The 17,889-nt window shown below is 38.6% G+C and overlaps 1 protein-coding gene across 5 annotated transcripts in view; it reads left to right on the top strand.

Moving 5' to 3' along the window:
- The window catches only part of LOC126252907 (probable phospholipid-transporting ATPase IA), a 631,593-nt gene that overhangs the window by 500,054 nt on the left and 113,650 nt on the right, over window positions 1–17,889 (top strand). For all 5 annotated transcript variants that reach the window (XR_007545867.1, XM_049953883.1, XM_049953884.1 and 2 more), the window contains exons 11-12: window positions 3,114–3,336; window positions 3,422–3,542. Coding sequence is in view for 4 of the 5 variants with exons in the window: in XM_049953883.1 (XP_049809840.1) it covers window positions 3,114–3,336; window positions 3,422–3,542 (344 nt within the window). In the remaining variant the exon portion in view is untranslated. The remainder of the gene's footprint in view (window positions 1–3,113; window positions 3,337–3,421; window positions 3,543–17,889) is intronic.

The raw sequence follows: 17,889 nt of genomic DNA, 5'->3' as shown, positions 1-17,889 counted from the left end.
AATATTTACAACTTGGAATGTATTTTCATTATATTTTCTGCACATAAGTCACAAAACTGTTCTGAGTACTGAAAGTTAATAAATCAGTCAGTAACATATGTTAGCAGACACTGTTATTGTTATTTGTGTTTGGAACAAACAATACAATGATTACTGAGATCGGCTGTAAGATAACATTGTTGGATAGACCAGTAGAATAAGCAAAGTGGATTCTTGGATAGAGGGCAATTAAAATTTCCCCGTCTAAAATATTTTTTGTTATTTGTGATTATTCAGGAAACATAATATACTGACTCTATGCATATTTCAAATTTTGTATATTCCCTAAAAAGCCTTTGTGTACCCATGAGGATATGCTTGCCCATGTTTAATATCACTGCTCTAGACAATTGATTTGTGAAGAGAGGGCATTAAAAATGTTACAGTCACTGAAATGAATCCGTTTCTGTGCAATACTCAGGGCTGCACCCTCACAGTGGACATCTTGTATAATGACTGTGACACTCTATACAGCTGAAAAAGGAGCCTTTTTCTCCATTATATAACACATCATGGAAAATACATGAAGGGGAGTCAAATGAAAATCTTAAATATTTTTTAATTTTTTATGGAATAAAATTGGAACACAAGTGTATAATTTTATGACATTGTCTCCCTGTCATTCAAAACAAGTTCTCCAGTGTGTACAAAGTACACGGATTCCGCTGAAAAAAAATTCTGTTGGTTGTGTGTTCAATCACTTATGCACCGTCTGCTGCACCTCTCCATCGGAATGAAATTTCTTTCCTCACATTGCCTCTCTGAAACATCCAAACATGGAAATCACTCAGTGTGAGATCTTGTGAGTATGGCATTTGTGACACAGTATCAAAGTTCAGATCATCAATGGCTGCAAGTGTTGCACAAGTAGTATGAGGCTGAGCAATATCAAGTTGCAAAATGACACCTGTAGTCAGAAGTGTACATTGCTTTGATCTTATTATAGATTTTTAACACATTGAAATATGATACCTTTGTGATGGTGTTTCCCCTAGTTGTGTAGTGTTCAAAGACAATGCTTTGTGCATCCCAAAAGAATGTCAGCAAACTCCTCTCTCCAGATGACTGTTTCCAGAACTCCTTATGTTTTGGTGATGAGGACTGGCACCATTCCTTGCTTGCTCTCTTTGTTTAGGATTGGTGGTACTGTTGGTTGGGTGGGGGAGGGGGGGGGGGGGGGATCAGACAATGATGTCATCGGTCCCATCAGATTAGGAAGGCAAGTTGGCCATGCCCTTTCAAGGGAACCATCCCAGCATTTGCATGAAACAATTTAGGGAAATGATGAAAAAACCAAACCAGGATGGCCAGACGTGGGTTTGAACCTTCATCCTCCCAAATGCAAGTCCAGTGTGCTAACCACTGCCCCACCTTGCTCGGTGGTGGTAGTGTACCCAGGTTTCATTTCCTGTAATGATTCCCATTAAGAAACCATCACCTTCCGGTTCAGTTTCTTCGCAGGTGTCAATGCGTCGCATTTTCGGTTCTGAAGTGAGCAATCGTGGCAGACACTTTGCAAAACTTAAGCACTCCATGAATGATATAATGTGCTGAGCCTTGACTAGTATTCAGATTTGTGGCTATTTCATCTGCTGTCACATGGCAATTTTCCATCACAATGGCTTCAACTGCTGCAGTAGTTTGGTGTCGCAACGTAGTATGTCTGACTTGGTGCTAAATGTCTGTCACAGAAGTCACGCCATTTCCAAACTTACTACTCCACTCATACATTTGCTGCAGAAATGGACATGCATCACCATATGAGACCTTCATTTGCCCATGGATTTCAATAGGTTTCATATCTTCATTGCTTAGAAAACTTAACAGAACACTGTTCCTCTTTGGCGTGTGTCACAAGCAGGGTAGTCATTTTTGAACTGGTATTGTCGCCTCATTTTGTTTTCTTTTTTTGTAGTATGCTGCTGCCTGTAGGGCATTCCTTACATCACTAGTAATGGTACTGTAAACTTACGGACCAGTGGCATGAAATTTTAATTTTTAATTACATTTTTAAAGTTTTTCATTTGTGTCCCCTACTGTATTCTGCAGTAAATGCGAGAATTATAAGTTTCTTAAAAATTTGCTACACGTGGTTCTATGGAAAGCTATACTCATGATTCTCATCACTCATTTCTATGCATGTAGCACTTTCCTAGCCAGTGGAGCAATGAACAATAGCTGTCAAGTTTAGGCTCATTCTGTGCACCTGAGGTGTCATCCATTTTCTGACCACCATTGAGCATTCAGTAGTGTTCTGAGCAGTCTGCTGTGAATTTCATAGCCTGTGTGAGCATTAAACATGATCATAGCAAATTATTTAGTGAAGTTTTGTTCCATTTGCTGCAAGTTGTCATGGCTGATGATGGTGGTAAATGACAAATTCTGCATAAACAAGCAAAAGACTCAATTTTGCAGGATTGACACATTCTTCAAGCACAAATGATCTGTATGTACATACTGAAAGTGTCGCTTGCAACTGGCACCACTGCTGTCCTCTCTGTGCCTTGACCTGTGCAGGCTGCCATCGTTCATAAATTGGACTTTAGTTGGTATTTCTGCACCTAGTGGCTACCTTTGTTCTGCTCAAATGACTGAACTTTCAGTTTGCTCCAGCCAACCTCAGACTTGCTTGTCACCTCCTGTAGTAGTACCAGGGATAACCAGAGGAAGCACACTACTTGGAAATTCAAACTTATCGCTAATTAATCAGAAATTCTGACCAGCTCAAACTTCACAGATTAACCACAGAGGTATTTGTCACACAACTTCTGGAAGTACAGTGAGCAGTCACATATTTGATATCTTTAATTGGTGAAAGGTAAAGAAATGATCAGAATGAAGACCAAGCATTTCTGTAGTGAGCACTGAAAATGGCAAGATGCAGTAAATACTATGATGGCAAATCCTCAGATGGAATGGAAATGTCTGTGTGAGGTGGTGATAAGGAGCAACAGACACACAACAAGCTGTTAGCAGCTAAGCCATAGAATAAAACATCTTCCCCTTATAGTGTTCTTAACCACAGGTAACATATATTTCTCTTATTTTTTGTGTTACTTCTTTTTTTCTTCCAGATGAGAGGGCTCTTGTTCGTGGTGCCTGCCTTTTTGGCTATGTTTTTGACACCAGGACACCACATCATGTAGAAATAATTGCTTTGGGAACAAGAGAGCGATATGAAATTCTGAATGTCTTGGAATTTACAAGCAGTAGGAAAAGAATGTCAGTCATTACAAGGAATTCAGCTGGTGAAATAAAGTTATATTGTAAAGGTGCAGACACTGTGATATATGAAAGGTAAATATTTATAAATGTAGCATCTCATCTTCCATTCTATATATTTCTATAAGACTGTTAACTAACTGATCTGAGTTTGTTTAAGGTTATCTCCAGATGGGCAACAGTTCCGTGAGGCAACTCTCAGACACCTGGAAGAATTTGCTACTGAAGGGCTTAGAACATTGTGTTGCGCAGTTGCCAACATATCAGAAGAGGCCTATGAGGTAAAAGTTATAATGACAGTGAGATAATAGTGGTATTAAATGAAGTTTTTATTACTTTTGTAATTGGTCAGAAGCAGATAAAATTATTAAACTTACTATGGCCTTTCAGGAAAGTTTTCCAAAATTTTTAGACTAATATGTGAAATTTCAATTTGCTAAATTTTTTTCTGGCACACCACCCAGAATTTACAGAAGCTGGTGAGTTACTGTAGTTATTACCTTTCTCTAGGATAGTGGTGACAGTGTTGGCATGTATAGTAATTCCATCGTCATTACTCAACTAACCATATTGTAGTTGCAGGAACTAAACTTTGTGACACTGCAAGGTACAGCTGCATTCAAGTCCAGTGTGGCTTATATTGTTATTTAAACTTGAACACACGAAATATCTTCTTGGTCAGGAGCCATGACTTGCTGTTAATGTTCTTACAATCAGTGTAGGAGAAGAGTGTGTGTAATATGAAAGATAATGGAGCCTACTTTCAAGATAGGGCAAAGATGGAGGATGTGACATGGAGTTGAGGGTCATTCAAATCTTTGCTCATTACCAGAAGAAGAAATGTTGAACTATGTGTTAATGAGCTTCATTGATATGCTACAAAGCAGCTGGTTTTTGTTACCAGGAGCAGTATATAGTCCTGCCACTTTCTTTGGAAACTTGACAAATGTTGTCTCAAAATTGTGGAAAACTACCAGAAAAAATTATTTTTTGTGTAATATTTCATTGTAAAAGCTGCCAGAATAGCCAGATATAAACAACAGTGTACTATATTTTTACATCCAGTTTTGTTACCAAGTATCGGTCTGAATGTCCATTGGTGTATGTACGAGGGGTAGTCATAATGTTTTAATTGTCACATCAAAAAAATAAATTACATTACTAATTTTTGGTTTGCTTTCTGGTACACTCAACAGCAAAAAAACTGGGCCACTGTAGACAAAAGACAGCAAAATCAGACCATTTGGCAACAGCAGCACAAAAACCAGGCCAGGGCATGACATCAGACAGAGAAAGTGGGTCATTGATTGAGGAATTGTGACATTTCCAACACTCACTTTGTCTTTACCCTTGCCTTGTGTGCTAAGGATTGCCTACCTTACAACACAGATTATAGACCAGACTGAATCATGGTGACAGCATCTGGATAACAACAAATATGGGGCACAGAGGCTATAAAAGTTTTAAGAATGTGCTTATGATGGCTCACTATCTTCCGTTCAAGGTTAACTAAAAATGAAAGATCAATTTTACCATCTAGGTCTTCTTCTTCTTCTTCTTCTTCTTCTTCTTCTTCTTCTAAAATTGCTCATATTTGTCTTTTGAAAGATGAAATGCTAAGATTGTACTTTTTTACAATGACGGTAAAAGCCTCAAAATTACTTTCAATGATCATATGGATCCAAGTGTACAAGCAAACTTCTGACATCGGTCTCTTGTGGCATAATGGTTAGAGGAGTGGAATCGTAATCTGAAGGTGCAAAATTCAGAGCTATATGTTCCCATTATTTTTATTTCTTTTTTATTCACTAGAAAGAAAAAGACAGCAGAATTTCAGACGAAGTTTAACGAAATTATGAAATCAAATGTGAGAATGAAGAAATATTGTGTATCAACTTCGCTAAAATTCATATATTTTTCTTCAGGCAGCTACAGTTGGGAGATTTATGGTGTCTTATGTCAGACAAAATACTCAACCACAAAAGCAATTTTTGGAGAGCTATTCTCAAAAGATAGGTCCTAACATGAAATCATTACTAGTTCAGTGTAAGAAATGTTACAAATTTGTACTGCTACACATAATAGTTATTATCCCTAAGCATTTAGAGACAGTGGTTACATTTTCCCAATAAATGAATGGTAGAATATTTCAATCAACAGTAAATGAGTAAGGCTGTTACAGGTACTTGTGCACCTAGAAACAGCTGTTCAAGCTCTCACGAAGGGACAGTTTTAGAAAATTAGTAAAATAACATTACTGGATACCTACTTGTCAGAAAATATTAACTGTAATATATGAAGTTTGTTGTGGACTTCTAGAACTAAATTATGCACACAATTCAAAGCTCTACAGAGGAGTTTGAACTCAGATGTTCACATCTCAGCTAATGAGGTAAATGCAAGTAATGAGGTTTTAGTTCAGTATTGTTCATCAAATACAAACCAAACATCATGAGAGAGAATGAAAACAGTAAAAATTGTGATTCACTTTATCTTCCTGTTGCTGGTCTAGTTAAGCAAAACCTTGCATCACAAACCACTGTAATACACCTACGATTTTCATCCATCATATGTGCCAAACTATTATTTCTCTTTCCATTCCCAAAGCTAAAATGCCTGCATAGGGTCCAGTGCAATGTTGATGCTGTGAAATGCAGTTCCAGAAACCCTTCTTGGCAAAAAGGTCATAAATTTCATCAAGGAGTTTGTAATATTACGCAGATTTTCGTTGTATCTGATTGATATCTTGGATGTGAATTCTGGGACAATACATATTATGTGGATTCCCCTGTGATTATTGGAAACGAAATAAAATAATCTTATGGCAGACTAACTGCCCCTAAAAGAAAAAACCAGAAGGGAAAACAAGGAAGAAGATCGCGAAATGACTGCCAACCATTTGATGAACTCCTCATGGCAACACTAGCACAGGCCACAGAGCACTGGAAAAAGTTGGGAGAGGCCTTTGAGCAATCATGGGACACTAATTACTAGTAACAAACAAAAAAAAATAAATATGTACAAACCAACAAACATACCACTGGATGTCATTACTCATGTCCTAGGTTAAACTCAAATCGTTCACCACCAGTTAACTGTATTATGCTCAAGATGCTGATTATGGGTGGATAACAACCAAGGTGTTGTCAAAGAGGTTTATGGCTTTTTAACAGATGTAGAATACTGACCTGATGTTTATTTATCGCTTTTGTCATGCTGATGATGTTGAAGGTGTTTAAATCAGTTTTCTTGGACCACATGGCCTATTCTCCAATGTGAACCTAGCTGCAGCCACATAGGATTAAACATTCACCTGCAGTACATCTACAACTACACGGATACTCTGCATGGTTTATTGAACTGCCTTCACAATAATTCTCTATTATTTCAATCTCAAACTACGCACGGAAAAAACGAACACCTATATCTTTCCGTGTTAGCTCTGATTTCCCAATATATGTGCATTTGGAGGAGAAAGTTGCTGATTGAAATTTTGTGAGAAGATTGCGCCGCAGCGAAAAATGCCATTGTTTTAATGGTGTCCACCCCAAATCCTGTATCATGCCAGTGACACTGCCTCCCCTATTTTGCAATAATACAAAATGTGCTGCTCTTATTTGAACTTTCTCCATGTACTCCATTAATCCTATCTGGTAAGGATCCCAGACTGTACAGCTGTACTCCAAAACGAGATGGACAAGTGTAGTGTAGTAGATCTGTTACATTTTCTAACTGTTCTGCCAATAAAATGCAGTCTTTCGTTTGACTTCTACACAACATTTTCTATGTTTTCTTTCCAATTCAAGTTGTTCATAATTGTAATTCCTAGGTCTTTAGTTGAATTTACAGCCTTTAGATTTGACTGATTTATTGTGTAACCAAAGTTTAACATATTCCGCTAACACATATGGATGACCTCAAACTTTTCTTTATTTAGGGTCAATTGCCAATTTTCACACCATACAGATATCTTTTCTGAATCGTTTTGCAATTTGTTTTGGTCATCTGATGACTACTAGATGATAAATGACAGCATCATTTGCAAGCAACCTAAGATGGCTGCTCAGATTATCTCCTAAATCATTAATATAGATGAGGAACAGCAGAGGGTCTATAACACTACCTTCGGGAATGCCACAGATCCCTCATGTTTTACTTGATGACTTTCCATCAGTTACTATGAACTGTGACCTCTCTGACAGGAAATGATGAATCGAGTCACATAACTAAGACGATATTCCATAAGCAAGCAATTTCGTCACAAGGTGCTTGTGTAGTACAATGTCAAAAGCCTTCTGGAAATCTAGAGATATGGAATCAATTTGAAATCTCTTGTCAATAGCACTCAACACTTCATGCGAATAAAGAGCTAGTTGTGTTTCACAAGAACGATGTTTTCTAAATCCTTGTTGACTGTGTGTCAATAAACTGTTCTGTTCAAGGTAATTCATTATGTTCAAACACAATATATGTTCCAAAAACCTACTTCATGTCGACATTAATGATACAGGCCTGTAATTTAGTGGCTTATGCCTACTACTACCTTTCTTGAATATTTATGTGATCTGTGCAACTTTCCAATCTTTGGGTACAGATCTTTTGTCAAGCGAGCAGTTGTATACAATTGTTAAGTATGGAACTATTGCATCAGCATACTCTGAAAGGAACCTAACTGGTATACAGTCTGGACCGGAAGACTTGCTTTTATTGAGTGATTTAAGTTGCTGCGCTACTCTGAGGATATCAACTTCTAAGTTACTCATGTTGGCAGCTGTTCTTGATTTGAATTCCGGGATATTTACTTTGTCTTCTTTGGTGAAGGAATTTTGGAAGGCTGTGTTTAGTAACAGTATGCAGAGGCTTGTCTCACTAGGGGTAAGATAGATACTGCCTACAGGAAAATTAAAGAGACCTTTGGAGAGAAGAGAACCACTTGTATGAATATCAAGAGCTCAGATGGCAACCCAGTTCTAAGCAAAGAAGGGAAGGCAGAAAGGTAGAAGGAGTATATAGAGGGTTTATACAAGGGCGATGTACTTGAGGACAGTATTATGGAAATGGAAGAGGATGTAGATGAAGATGAAATGGGAGATAAGATACTGCGTGAAGAGTTTGACAGAGCACTGAAAGACCTGAGTCGAAACAAGGCCCCGGGAGTAGACAACATTCCATTAGAACTACTGATGGCCTTGGGAGAGCCAGTCATCACAAAACTCTACCATCTGGTGAGCAAGATGTATGAGACAGGCGAAATACCCACAGACTTCAAGAAGAATATAATAATTCCAATCCCAAAGAAAGCAGGTGTTGACAGATGTGAAAGTTACTGAACTATCAGTTTAATAAGTCACAGCTGCAAAATACTAACGCGAATTCTTTACAGACGAATGGAAAAACTGGTAGAAGCGGACCTTGGGGAAGATCAGTTTGGATTCCGTAGAAATGTTGGAACACGTGAGGCAATACTAACCTTACGACTTATCTTAGAAGAAAGATTAAGAAAAGGCAAACCTACATTTCTAGCATTTGTAGACTTAGACAAAGCTTTTGACAACATTAACTGGAATACTCTCTTCCAAATTCTGAAGGTGGCAGGGGTAAAATACAGGGAGCGAAAGGCTATTTACAATTTGTACAGAAACCAGATGGCAGTTATAAGAGTCGAGGGGCATGAAATGGAAGCAGTGGTTGGGAAAGGAGTGAGACAGGGTTGTAGCCTCTCCCCGATGTTATTCAATCTGTATATTGAGCAAGCAGTAAAGGAAACAAAAGAAAAATTCGGAGTAGGTATTAAAATTCATGGAGAAGAAGTAAAAACTTTGAGGTTCGCCGATGACATTGTAATTCTGTCAAAGACAGCAAAGGACTTGGAAGAGCAGTTGAACGGAATGGACAGTGTCTTGAAAGGAGGATATAAGATGAACATCAACAAAAGCAAAACGAGGATAATTGAATGTAGTCAAATTAAATCGGGTGATGCTGAGGGGATTAGATTAGGAAATGAGACACTTAAAGTAGTAAAGGAGTTTTGCTATTTGGGGAGCAAAATAACTGATGATGGTCGAAGTAGAGAGGATATAAAATGTAGACTGGCAATGGCAAGGAAATCGTTTCTGAAGAAGAGAAATTTGTTAACATTGAGTATAGATTTAAGTGTCAGGAAGTCGTTTTTGAAAGTATTTGTATGGAGTGTAGCCATGTATGGAAGTGAAACATGGACGGTAACCAGTTTGGACAAGAAGAGAATAGAAGCTTTCGAAATGTGGTGCTACAGAAAAATGCTGAAGATAAGGTGGGTAGATCACGTAACTAATGAGGAGGTATTGAATAGGATTGGGGAGAAGAGAAGTTTGTGGCACAACTTGACTAGAAGAAGGGATCGGTTGGTAGGGCATGTTTTAAGGCATCAAGGGATCACAAATTTAGCATTGGAGGGCAGCGTGGAGGGTAAAAATCGTAGAGGGAGACCAAGAGATCAATACACTAAGCAGATTCAGAAGGATGTAGGTTGCAGTAGGTACTGGGAGATGAAGAAGCTTGCACAGGATAGAGTAGCATGGAGAGCTGCATCAAACCAGTCTCAGAACTGAAGACCACAACAACAACAACAATGCAGGTAAATTGACTTGTTCATTCACATGTGTCATATATCTAGCACATTTATGAGTTTTAGGTATCCTGGATCCACACAACAGTGATTAAGTGGCAGTAACATTTATTTTCAAAAGCTAAATAAATTCACCTTAAAGATGACTATGAGAATGGAAGTTGCCTATGTATTGGGAACTATGGATTAAATATCCACCCCTGCGATGGTTCAAATTTCAGACTATCAAGGGTGCAACCGTAGACCCGCACTGTGGACCCAATAAATGCATGGTCTTCAGGAGAAACCAACAACAGCATGGCATGCATTACATATATGTTTGATGTAGATATTTCCAGTACATGATTCTTTTTTTGTTGTTTCAGAATCAATATTCAGTACAGTGGTTCATATCCTTGAAATTGCCATTCGACCATTAGGCAAAATAATCATTCACTGTGTTTTGTAGTCATCATTATTACTCTCTAAGTATGCAGAAAAACAACACAAACATTGAACGAAAATCGCCAAGACTTGGAATATGTGCAAACCAGTAATCTCTGTCTTACTTTCTTAGTTCCATCTGCAACAGGAGCCTTGCCGAACAGACTTTTTCTCTTTATTTAGACATATACATCTTAAAGAAACTGGCCTCAGATATGTGCCTGCTATAAATGCCAACTAATTGCATATAAGAACTTTACAGTGCAGCTATCAATTATTTTTTTAAAATTCAAGCAAGTCTCTTAAGAACTAGTTCACACTTTAGGGACACACACACAGATGATGTGGATGAACACAAATTCAAGACAAAATTGTCAATTTCATGTGCAGGATTCAAATCCATGATCTCTGAAAAAGTGTCGTGGTGTTTTTGCCCACTCACCTTCACAAGCCAGAGCCACATTGACCTAAAGTACCAAGAATTTTTGAATAGGTCTTCCTCAGTATGACACATCTGTGACTCATTTTGACGGAAATATGTTTACTTCCACTCCAGGCATCAGTATACAAATGGCAAGCAGAAATCATATTTGCAGGTTTTGTAATTGCTCACTAAGAGCATTCAGTTAAAGAAAGAATCATCACTGTGATTGCAGATGGCACGTTTTCAGCTAGAGATGCTAGCAGGAGGTATGGTGTGCCAGACTAGAGGCACTACCAACAGGGTTCCTGTCTCAGACAGGGAGAGACTGAGAAGGCACCAGGAGGACAGAGAGCTTGTGCATAAGAGCTGACAGTTTCCCTTCCTAAACATGAAGCAGTTGCAGCAAGAGACCAACTTCCTTCGCTACAGTGTCAAAAGTTCGCCAGAGGCTGAGAACAACTGATCTGCGTGCACAAAGATATACTGTGAAACAGGAACTCAGAGAGAAAAATGTCTTATACCAGCTGGCATCTTTGTAGCTCCCTCTGAACATGGCAAGAGAAAAATGTAATTTTTACTGATGAGAAGGCGTTTTTGGTGAGCAATGTTGGTCCAAGAATGACTGCTTGTGTCTGTATATGTGTGGATGGATATGTGTGGATGGATATGTGTGTGTGTGAGTGTATACCCGTCCTTTTTTCCCCCTAAGGTAAGTCTTTCCGCTCCCGGGATTGGAATGACTCCTTACCCTCTCCCTTAAAACCCACATCCTTTCGTCTTTCCCTCTCCTTCCCTCTTTCCTGATGAGGCAACAGTTTGTTGCGAAAGCTTGAATTTTGTGTGTATGTTTGTGTTTGTTTGTGTGTCTATCGACCTGCCAGCACTTTCGTTCGGTAAGTCACATCATCTGTGTTTTTAGATATATTTTTCCCACGTAAAAATCTCTGCTACCTGTTGATATCAATCCAATGGAGAACAACTGAGCTGAAGTAGTATGAAAACTGAGTCCTTGAATCCTGGGAGGAAGTTGTCTCTCCTGGCAGTTACGTCTGTCTCCTCATAGTTTCCATGCCAAGACACATGATTAAAGTTAAAAATAATGGGCGATTCTGGAGATGATAGAGAACTGAAAACATTTTAATTTTCTTTACTTGTTCTTTTGCCCAATTTTGTGGCATTGAGAGCATGTGGAAAATCAGTTGACAATGGGAAAGTATCGAAAATTAGATAATAAAGTGTGAGTTAGTTTTCCTTTAAGTTATCCTTCCCAATCGAAATAAATTCTTTTTAAATATATTTTTTGTGTATTACATATCTATTTCAATTGCTCTCTGCCTACATACTTAAAATAATAAATTGTGAGTGAGTTTTTAAGGCTATTTTCTGGTATTTCAAACCCATCCCTGTTGCCATCTATTCTACGTCCTGCATCCTGCCAAAAATATGTAAAAGATTTCTTGTAATATTTATTTACCTTTAATTTTTCCTTCCACTTGTTTCTGTCATTCTAACGAGCTACTGGTTGAGGTTGACAGGCAAGTTAGATGCTTTCATTTATATACAGCCATCAGTGATGGGAGTCCACTTTCAGCAGTTGTCCTGAACTTGATGTGATGGTTTCCTATGACATCATCTGATGTTTTCAGTGAGTGAATTACTTGAGCTTCAATGTAGAGAACTATTTTTGGGGGCATGGGAGTCTGGACAAGCGTACAGGCCCATCAATGTGATAAGTAGGCAAATAAACTGTAACTACAGCATCAAAAAGCGAAAATGCATGGATCTTAAAAAATTCAGAGACTACTGAGAACTCATAAAATCGATGAGTCATTGTTCTCACTCATAAAGAGTGGTCTTAGCGGCCAAATAGATGCAGATTTATTTCGGTAGTATACGAATTTATCGAAACAGACATTTGGGACCCACAGGGATTTGTCAAGTTCATTTTAGATATAGAAAGACTACAAGAATAAGTTCTGTTTCTGTGTGTAGGCATTGAATTTCATAGCCAAAATGCAACATCTGAAGGCGAGTGTTGAGATTTAGTGCAGAAATGCTTGACTTGATGGAGGGAACTTTGGGTGATCAGCAGTTTTGTTCTTCAACTTATAGCATGTGGAGACAAAAGATGATGATGTGACTAAGCAAAGGCAGCTCTGGAGAGCAAATAACTAGCTGTGAGAGTTAATGGCTGTTATAAACTATGTTATTTTGTTTGACTTGCTTTTTTTGTTGTGCTGATATTTTTGATGACATTACAGGATGGAGGTTGAGGGTTAAGCAATGTATATTTCTATTTCATTTTATGATTTTCCAATGACTTTTTCATGTTTGCCCATGCTGATGTCACTTGTCTGTTCTAACAGTTACTCCTTGATGATTCCCATGGGCTAGAAAAGTTAATATCATATCATCAGGCAATAATGTAAGAAAAAACAGCACTGGCTGTGAAGCATTACTTTGCAAATGTCCCCCATGCTCTAGATAAACTTCTTATTGTTATTTCTGTCTCTTTCTGTCATAAGTGTACTACAAACTGAACTGTTTGTTCATAAGAACATTTTCACTTTTATGAACATAGTATCAGCAATGATTTGTAATCATTATGAGTAGATGTACTTTGCGTTATTCCGATTATTACAGACTGAATGACAATTTTACTTTAGAATGACTCATTAAAGACTATACTGTCAGTGTACTGTGTTCATTTTTACACTCCCTACTTTAATGTCTTATATGCCTTTGTAGCACGCTTTCCCAGTAATTACACAGATTGTGCTTTGTTTCTTTGCACAATTCACTTGAAATATTTAAGGCTGTAAACAACTCATAGCTAAAAGAATTACTCTGTGGATGTTTGTGTTTTGCAATCAATGCTTTGTTATTTTCTTCTCATTGGCATTCCTCCATTTTGAGGGTAGTGCCAATGACAGTGTTCTCAAGAAATGGTTGTTAAGTCTATAAAGGTCAAAGGATGCATAGGGTACACGTAATGCTTATGGTAAAACCATTGTAGATGTTTAAAAAAAGTGAATCACTTATAAAGGAGCTTTCCAGCTTGCAGTATACTTAATAAAGACAGCTATTAATTTTTGACTCTCAGCTTGTAGTCAGTGCATCTGAGTGTTAATTGTCTCTACTCTCTAGGCCCTAATTGTAGTTACAGAAATGAGATAAAAGTCATTAGTTAATACTGTTGATATTTCGGCCTTGGGTCATCTCACCAGCACATCTTTGAGATGCGAGCTACATTCTGTACTCCAAGCCCACTCAGGGAAAACATTGGTCATGCAAATGTTTTACACTGAAGAGCCTAACAGGATGTAGGGGCCCCATGAGCATGCAGAAATGCTGCAATATGACGTGCCATGGACACGACTATGCCCGAAGTAGTGTTGGAGGAAACTGACACCAGGAATCCTGCAGGGCTATCCATAAATCCTTAAGAGTACTAGGGGGTGGAGATCTTGTCTGAAAGGCACGTAACAAGGCATCCCAGATATTCTCAATAACGTTCTTGTCCGGAGAGAGTGGCGGCCAGCGGAAGTTTTTAAACTCTGTTACTGGAACCACTCTATAGCAATTCTGGAGATGTGGGGTGTCACATTGTCCTGCTGGAATTGCCCAAGTCTCTCAGAATGCACAGTGGACATGAATTGATGAAGGTGATCAGACAAGATGCTTACATACTTGTCACTTGTCAAAGTCATATCCAAACGTATCAGGGGTTCCATAATACTCCAACTGCACCAGCCCCACACCATTACAGAGCCTCCACTAGCGTGAACAGCCCCTGCTGACATGCAGGGTCCATGGACTGATGAGGTTGTCTCTATACCTGTACACGTCCATCCACTTGATACAATTTGAAATGAGACTCATCCACCCAGGCACCACGTTTCCAGTCATCAACAGTCCAATGTCGGCATTGACGGGCTCCTGCCAGGGGTAAAACTTTGGGTTATGCAGTCGTCAAGGGTACATGAGCGGGCCTTCATCTCAAGAAGCCCATATCGATGATGTTTTGTTGAATGGTTCACACGCTGACACTTGCTGATGCCCCAACATTGAAAAGTGCAGCAATTTGCAGAAGGTATGCACTTCTGTCATGCTGAATGATTCTCTTCAGTCATCATTGGTCCCGTTCTTGCAGGATCTTTTTCCGTCTTCAGCAGTGTTGGAGATTTGATGTTTTACCAGATAGAATGATATTCACGGTACACTCGTGAAATGGTCGTACAGGAAAATCCCTACTTCATCGCTACCTCACAGATGTTGTGTCCCTTTGCATGTGCGCCGACATAACACCATGTTCAAACTCGCATAAATCTGAACAAACTGCCGTTGTAGCAGCAGTAACCGATCTAACAATTGCGCCAGACACTTGTTGTCTTATATAGGTATTGCCGACCACAGTGCCGTATTCTGCCTGTTTACATACCTCTGTATTTGAATATACATGCTTGTACTAGTTTCTTTGGCACTTCCTGTGTTTCTGTGGCTACTAAAATTGGCAATGTTGTATATCACACTTGACAACTCTGTGATTGTCAGGTTCTTCCTGGAGGGCACAGAATTATCCTGCTAAATTCATTGGATATTTTCTTGCCAGGTGTAATGTGTGACATCTGGTTATCATATGTATGGTTTTGAACACAAGGAGGTAGTTCCACAGAAAAATAAAATGCTCTCATATTTTACACTACAGGTTATCTTTGCTAGCTATCACTATAGCAGTGACAAAGTATGGAACACAGCACTGGCTTGCTAGTATAGTGGTAATGTGAATGTTGTCTGAAGCAGTGGCAGTATAAGCTGTAGGTTCAAAGCTTGCAGGAAGATTATTATTTGGCATCCACATTCTTTAAAATGTCAGACTAAAAAAAGGTAAGGATATCTTAAGAAAACCTCTGCAATGTAAGTCTTGTAACCTGTATTCAGTATGTTTTAGATCTGGAGGTGAAAATCTTATGAAATTCCTGAATTACACACTTGTTAATACCAGCTTTTTTTCTGCTTCAGCTGACAATCTTTAAATTTTTTTGTGTGTGCATTATATGATTAGATGCTGAGTAGCACTGAACAATTTGTTAAGTAGGTATAAAACTTAATCTGGTCTTTAGCAGACTGAGACCTTGCCGTGGTAGTGATAAACAACAGTTTCAGACCAGACCAGGTGGAATGTAAATTACGTTCTGGGACATAATCTAATGTTGTATTATGTAAACAGTGTTCTTTGTTTCATCTAAATCCTCTGACAGAGTGATCTAGCTGAAAAGCTTAATGGTAGATAAACAAAATCATTCCCTATGAACATGCATAATGTTTGGCATGTCTTGAACCACTCAAAACACATGGAGGCTATTGTAAAGATAGAATACTGCCTTCGAGGTAGGTGCTGGGAACATCAGCATGTCTCCTCAACTCATCAACTCTTGTGTAACTGGAAAATTGTGGGTCTCATAAATATAACATAAGGGAATGACAAATTGATATTGAGACTAGCAACCCCACAGTTGGAATCACCATGGAAGAACTTGACAGTCATTAAGAAGGTGAAAGATGCTAAAACAACAGTTTTAGATAATATGAGAATGAAACAGATTAAACATTTAGGCACCAAATGAAGTTTATTGCAGCAGATGTTTTTTATGTTGTTTATTCGTCCCTAAATGATGAAAGAACTCCTAATATGCGTCATAGATGGTTTCTTACTTTTACAACTTCTGGTCATTGTCACAAGCTTCAATGCAGTCCCGGTGCAGTAAGATATGCAGACTCACTACACGAGACATTTATGCCATTACGGGAAAAATATATCAGCAGACCTGAATCAACTCCCAAAACCTGAGCATTACTGAAATAATTTAGTCAAAGATCACCACCTTCACCTTGACCTACAAGACAAGGATAAAAATGGTATCATGCAATACTACTATCGGCTCTTTGCCTGCTCCCTTCTTTCGGGAGGACGACGGTTCCATCCCGCGTCCGGCCATTCTGATTTAGGTTTTCCGTGATTTCCCTAAATCGCTCCAGGCAAATGCCGGGATGGTTCCTTTGAAAGGGCACGGCCGACTTCCTCCCCCGTCCTTCCCTAATCCGATGAGACCGATGACCTCGCTGTCTGGTCTCCTTCCCCAAACAACCCGACCCCAACCAGCTTCCTTACATTAGGATAAGTTCCAATGATTTCATGTTCAGTTCTGACTTTTGTAAATAGCTCTCCAAAACTTGCTTTTGTGGTTGGGTATTTTCTCTGTCACGAGGCACCATAACTTTCGTGACTTTAGCTACTTGGAAAATATTTGACTTTTAGTGAAACCAACAATCAGTATTTCATTACTCACACACTCAGTTTCATAATTTGGATAATTATTGTCCAAAATTTCACAATCTTTCTCTTTCTAGTGAATTCATACACTCGTTGAAAAAACAAATGGAAAATATATTTACTCTGCACCATCAGATTATGACTCCACTCCACTGTCCATTATGCCACAAAAGAGACAGACATGAGAAGTTTGCTTGAACTCTTGAGTCTATATGCTCATTATAGGTAATTTTATGAGTTTTTTCTTCAGTCTAAAACATGCAAAATTATCATTTCAAAAGACAAATATGAGTGATCTGAGAAGAAAACTTGTTGGTAAAATTTGTCTTACATTCTTAGTTAATCCTGAGCGGTAGATAGTGAGCCTTTATAAATGCATTTGTAAAACTTTTATAGCCTTTGTGCCTCATATTTGTTGATATACAGATGCTGTCACTGGAATTCAAACATTGTCAGGGCCATGGGCTGTTTCGTAAAGTAAGCATTCCTTAGCATGTGGGGCATGGGTGAATACAGAGTGAGCATTAGATATCTCACAGTTCTTCAATCAATGACCCACTTCCTTTGTCTGATGTCACACCCCAGCCTGGTTTTTGTACTGCTGCTGTCAAATGGTGTGATTTTTCTGCCTTTTGTCTACAATGGGTTAGTTTTTTTGCTGTTAAGTGTACCAGCAAACAAACAGCCCTTCTTCCCAACTGTCCAAAATCCATCCCACTTTCCTTCTTGACAAAGCTAGGAAGAGATTTTTCTTCTTTTAATGTGTCTGTCGTCTATACTGTAATTCACCTCCTGTCCCAAGCTGCCTGAGTTGGCGGTCATGTGAGCGTGAGTTGTGCT

Source organism: Schistocerca nitens, chromosome 4 (assembly GCF_023898315.1).
Source record: "Schistocerca nitens isolate TAMUIC-IGC-003100 chromosome 4, iqSchNite1.1, whole genome shotgun sequence".
In the NCBI taxonomy this organism is placed as follows: Eukaryota; Metazoa; Arthropoda; class Insecta; order Orthoptera; family Acrididae; genus Schistocerca; species Schistocerca nitens.
Note: the sequence above shows the minus strand (reverse complement) of the source record. Positions and strands in the feature narration are given on the sequence as shown.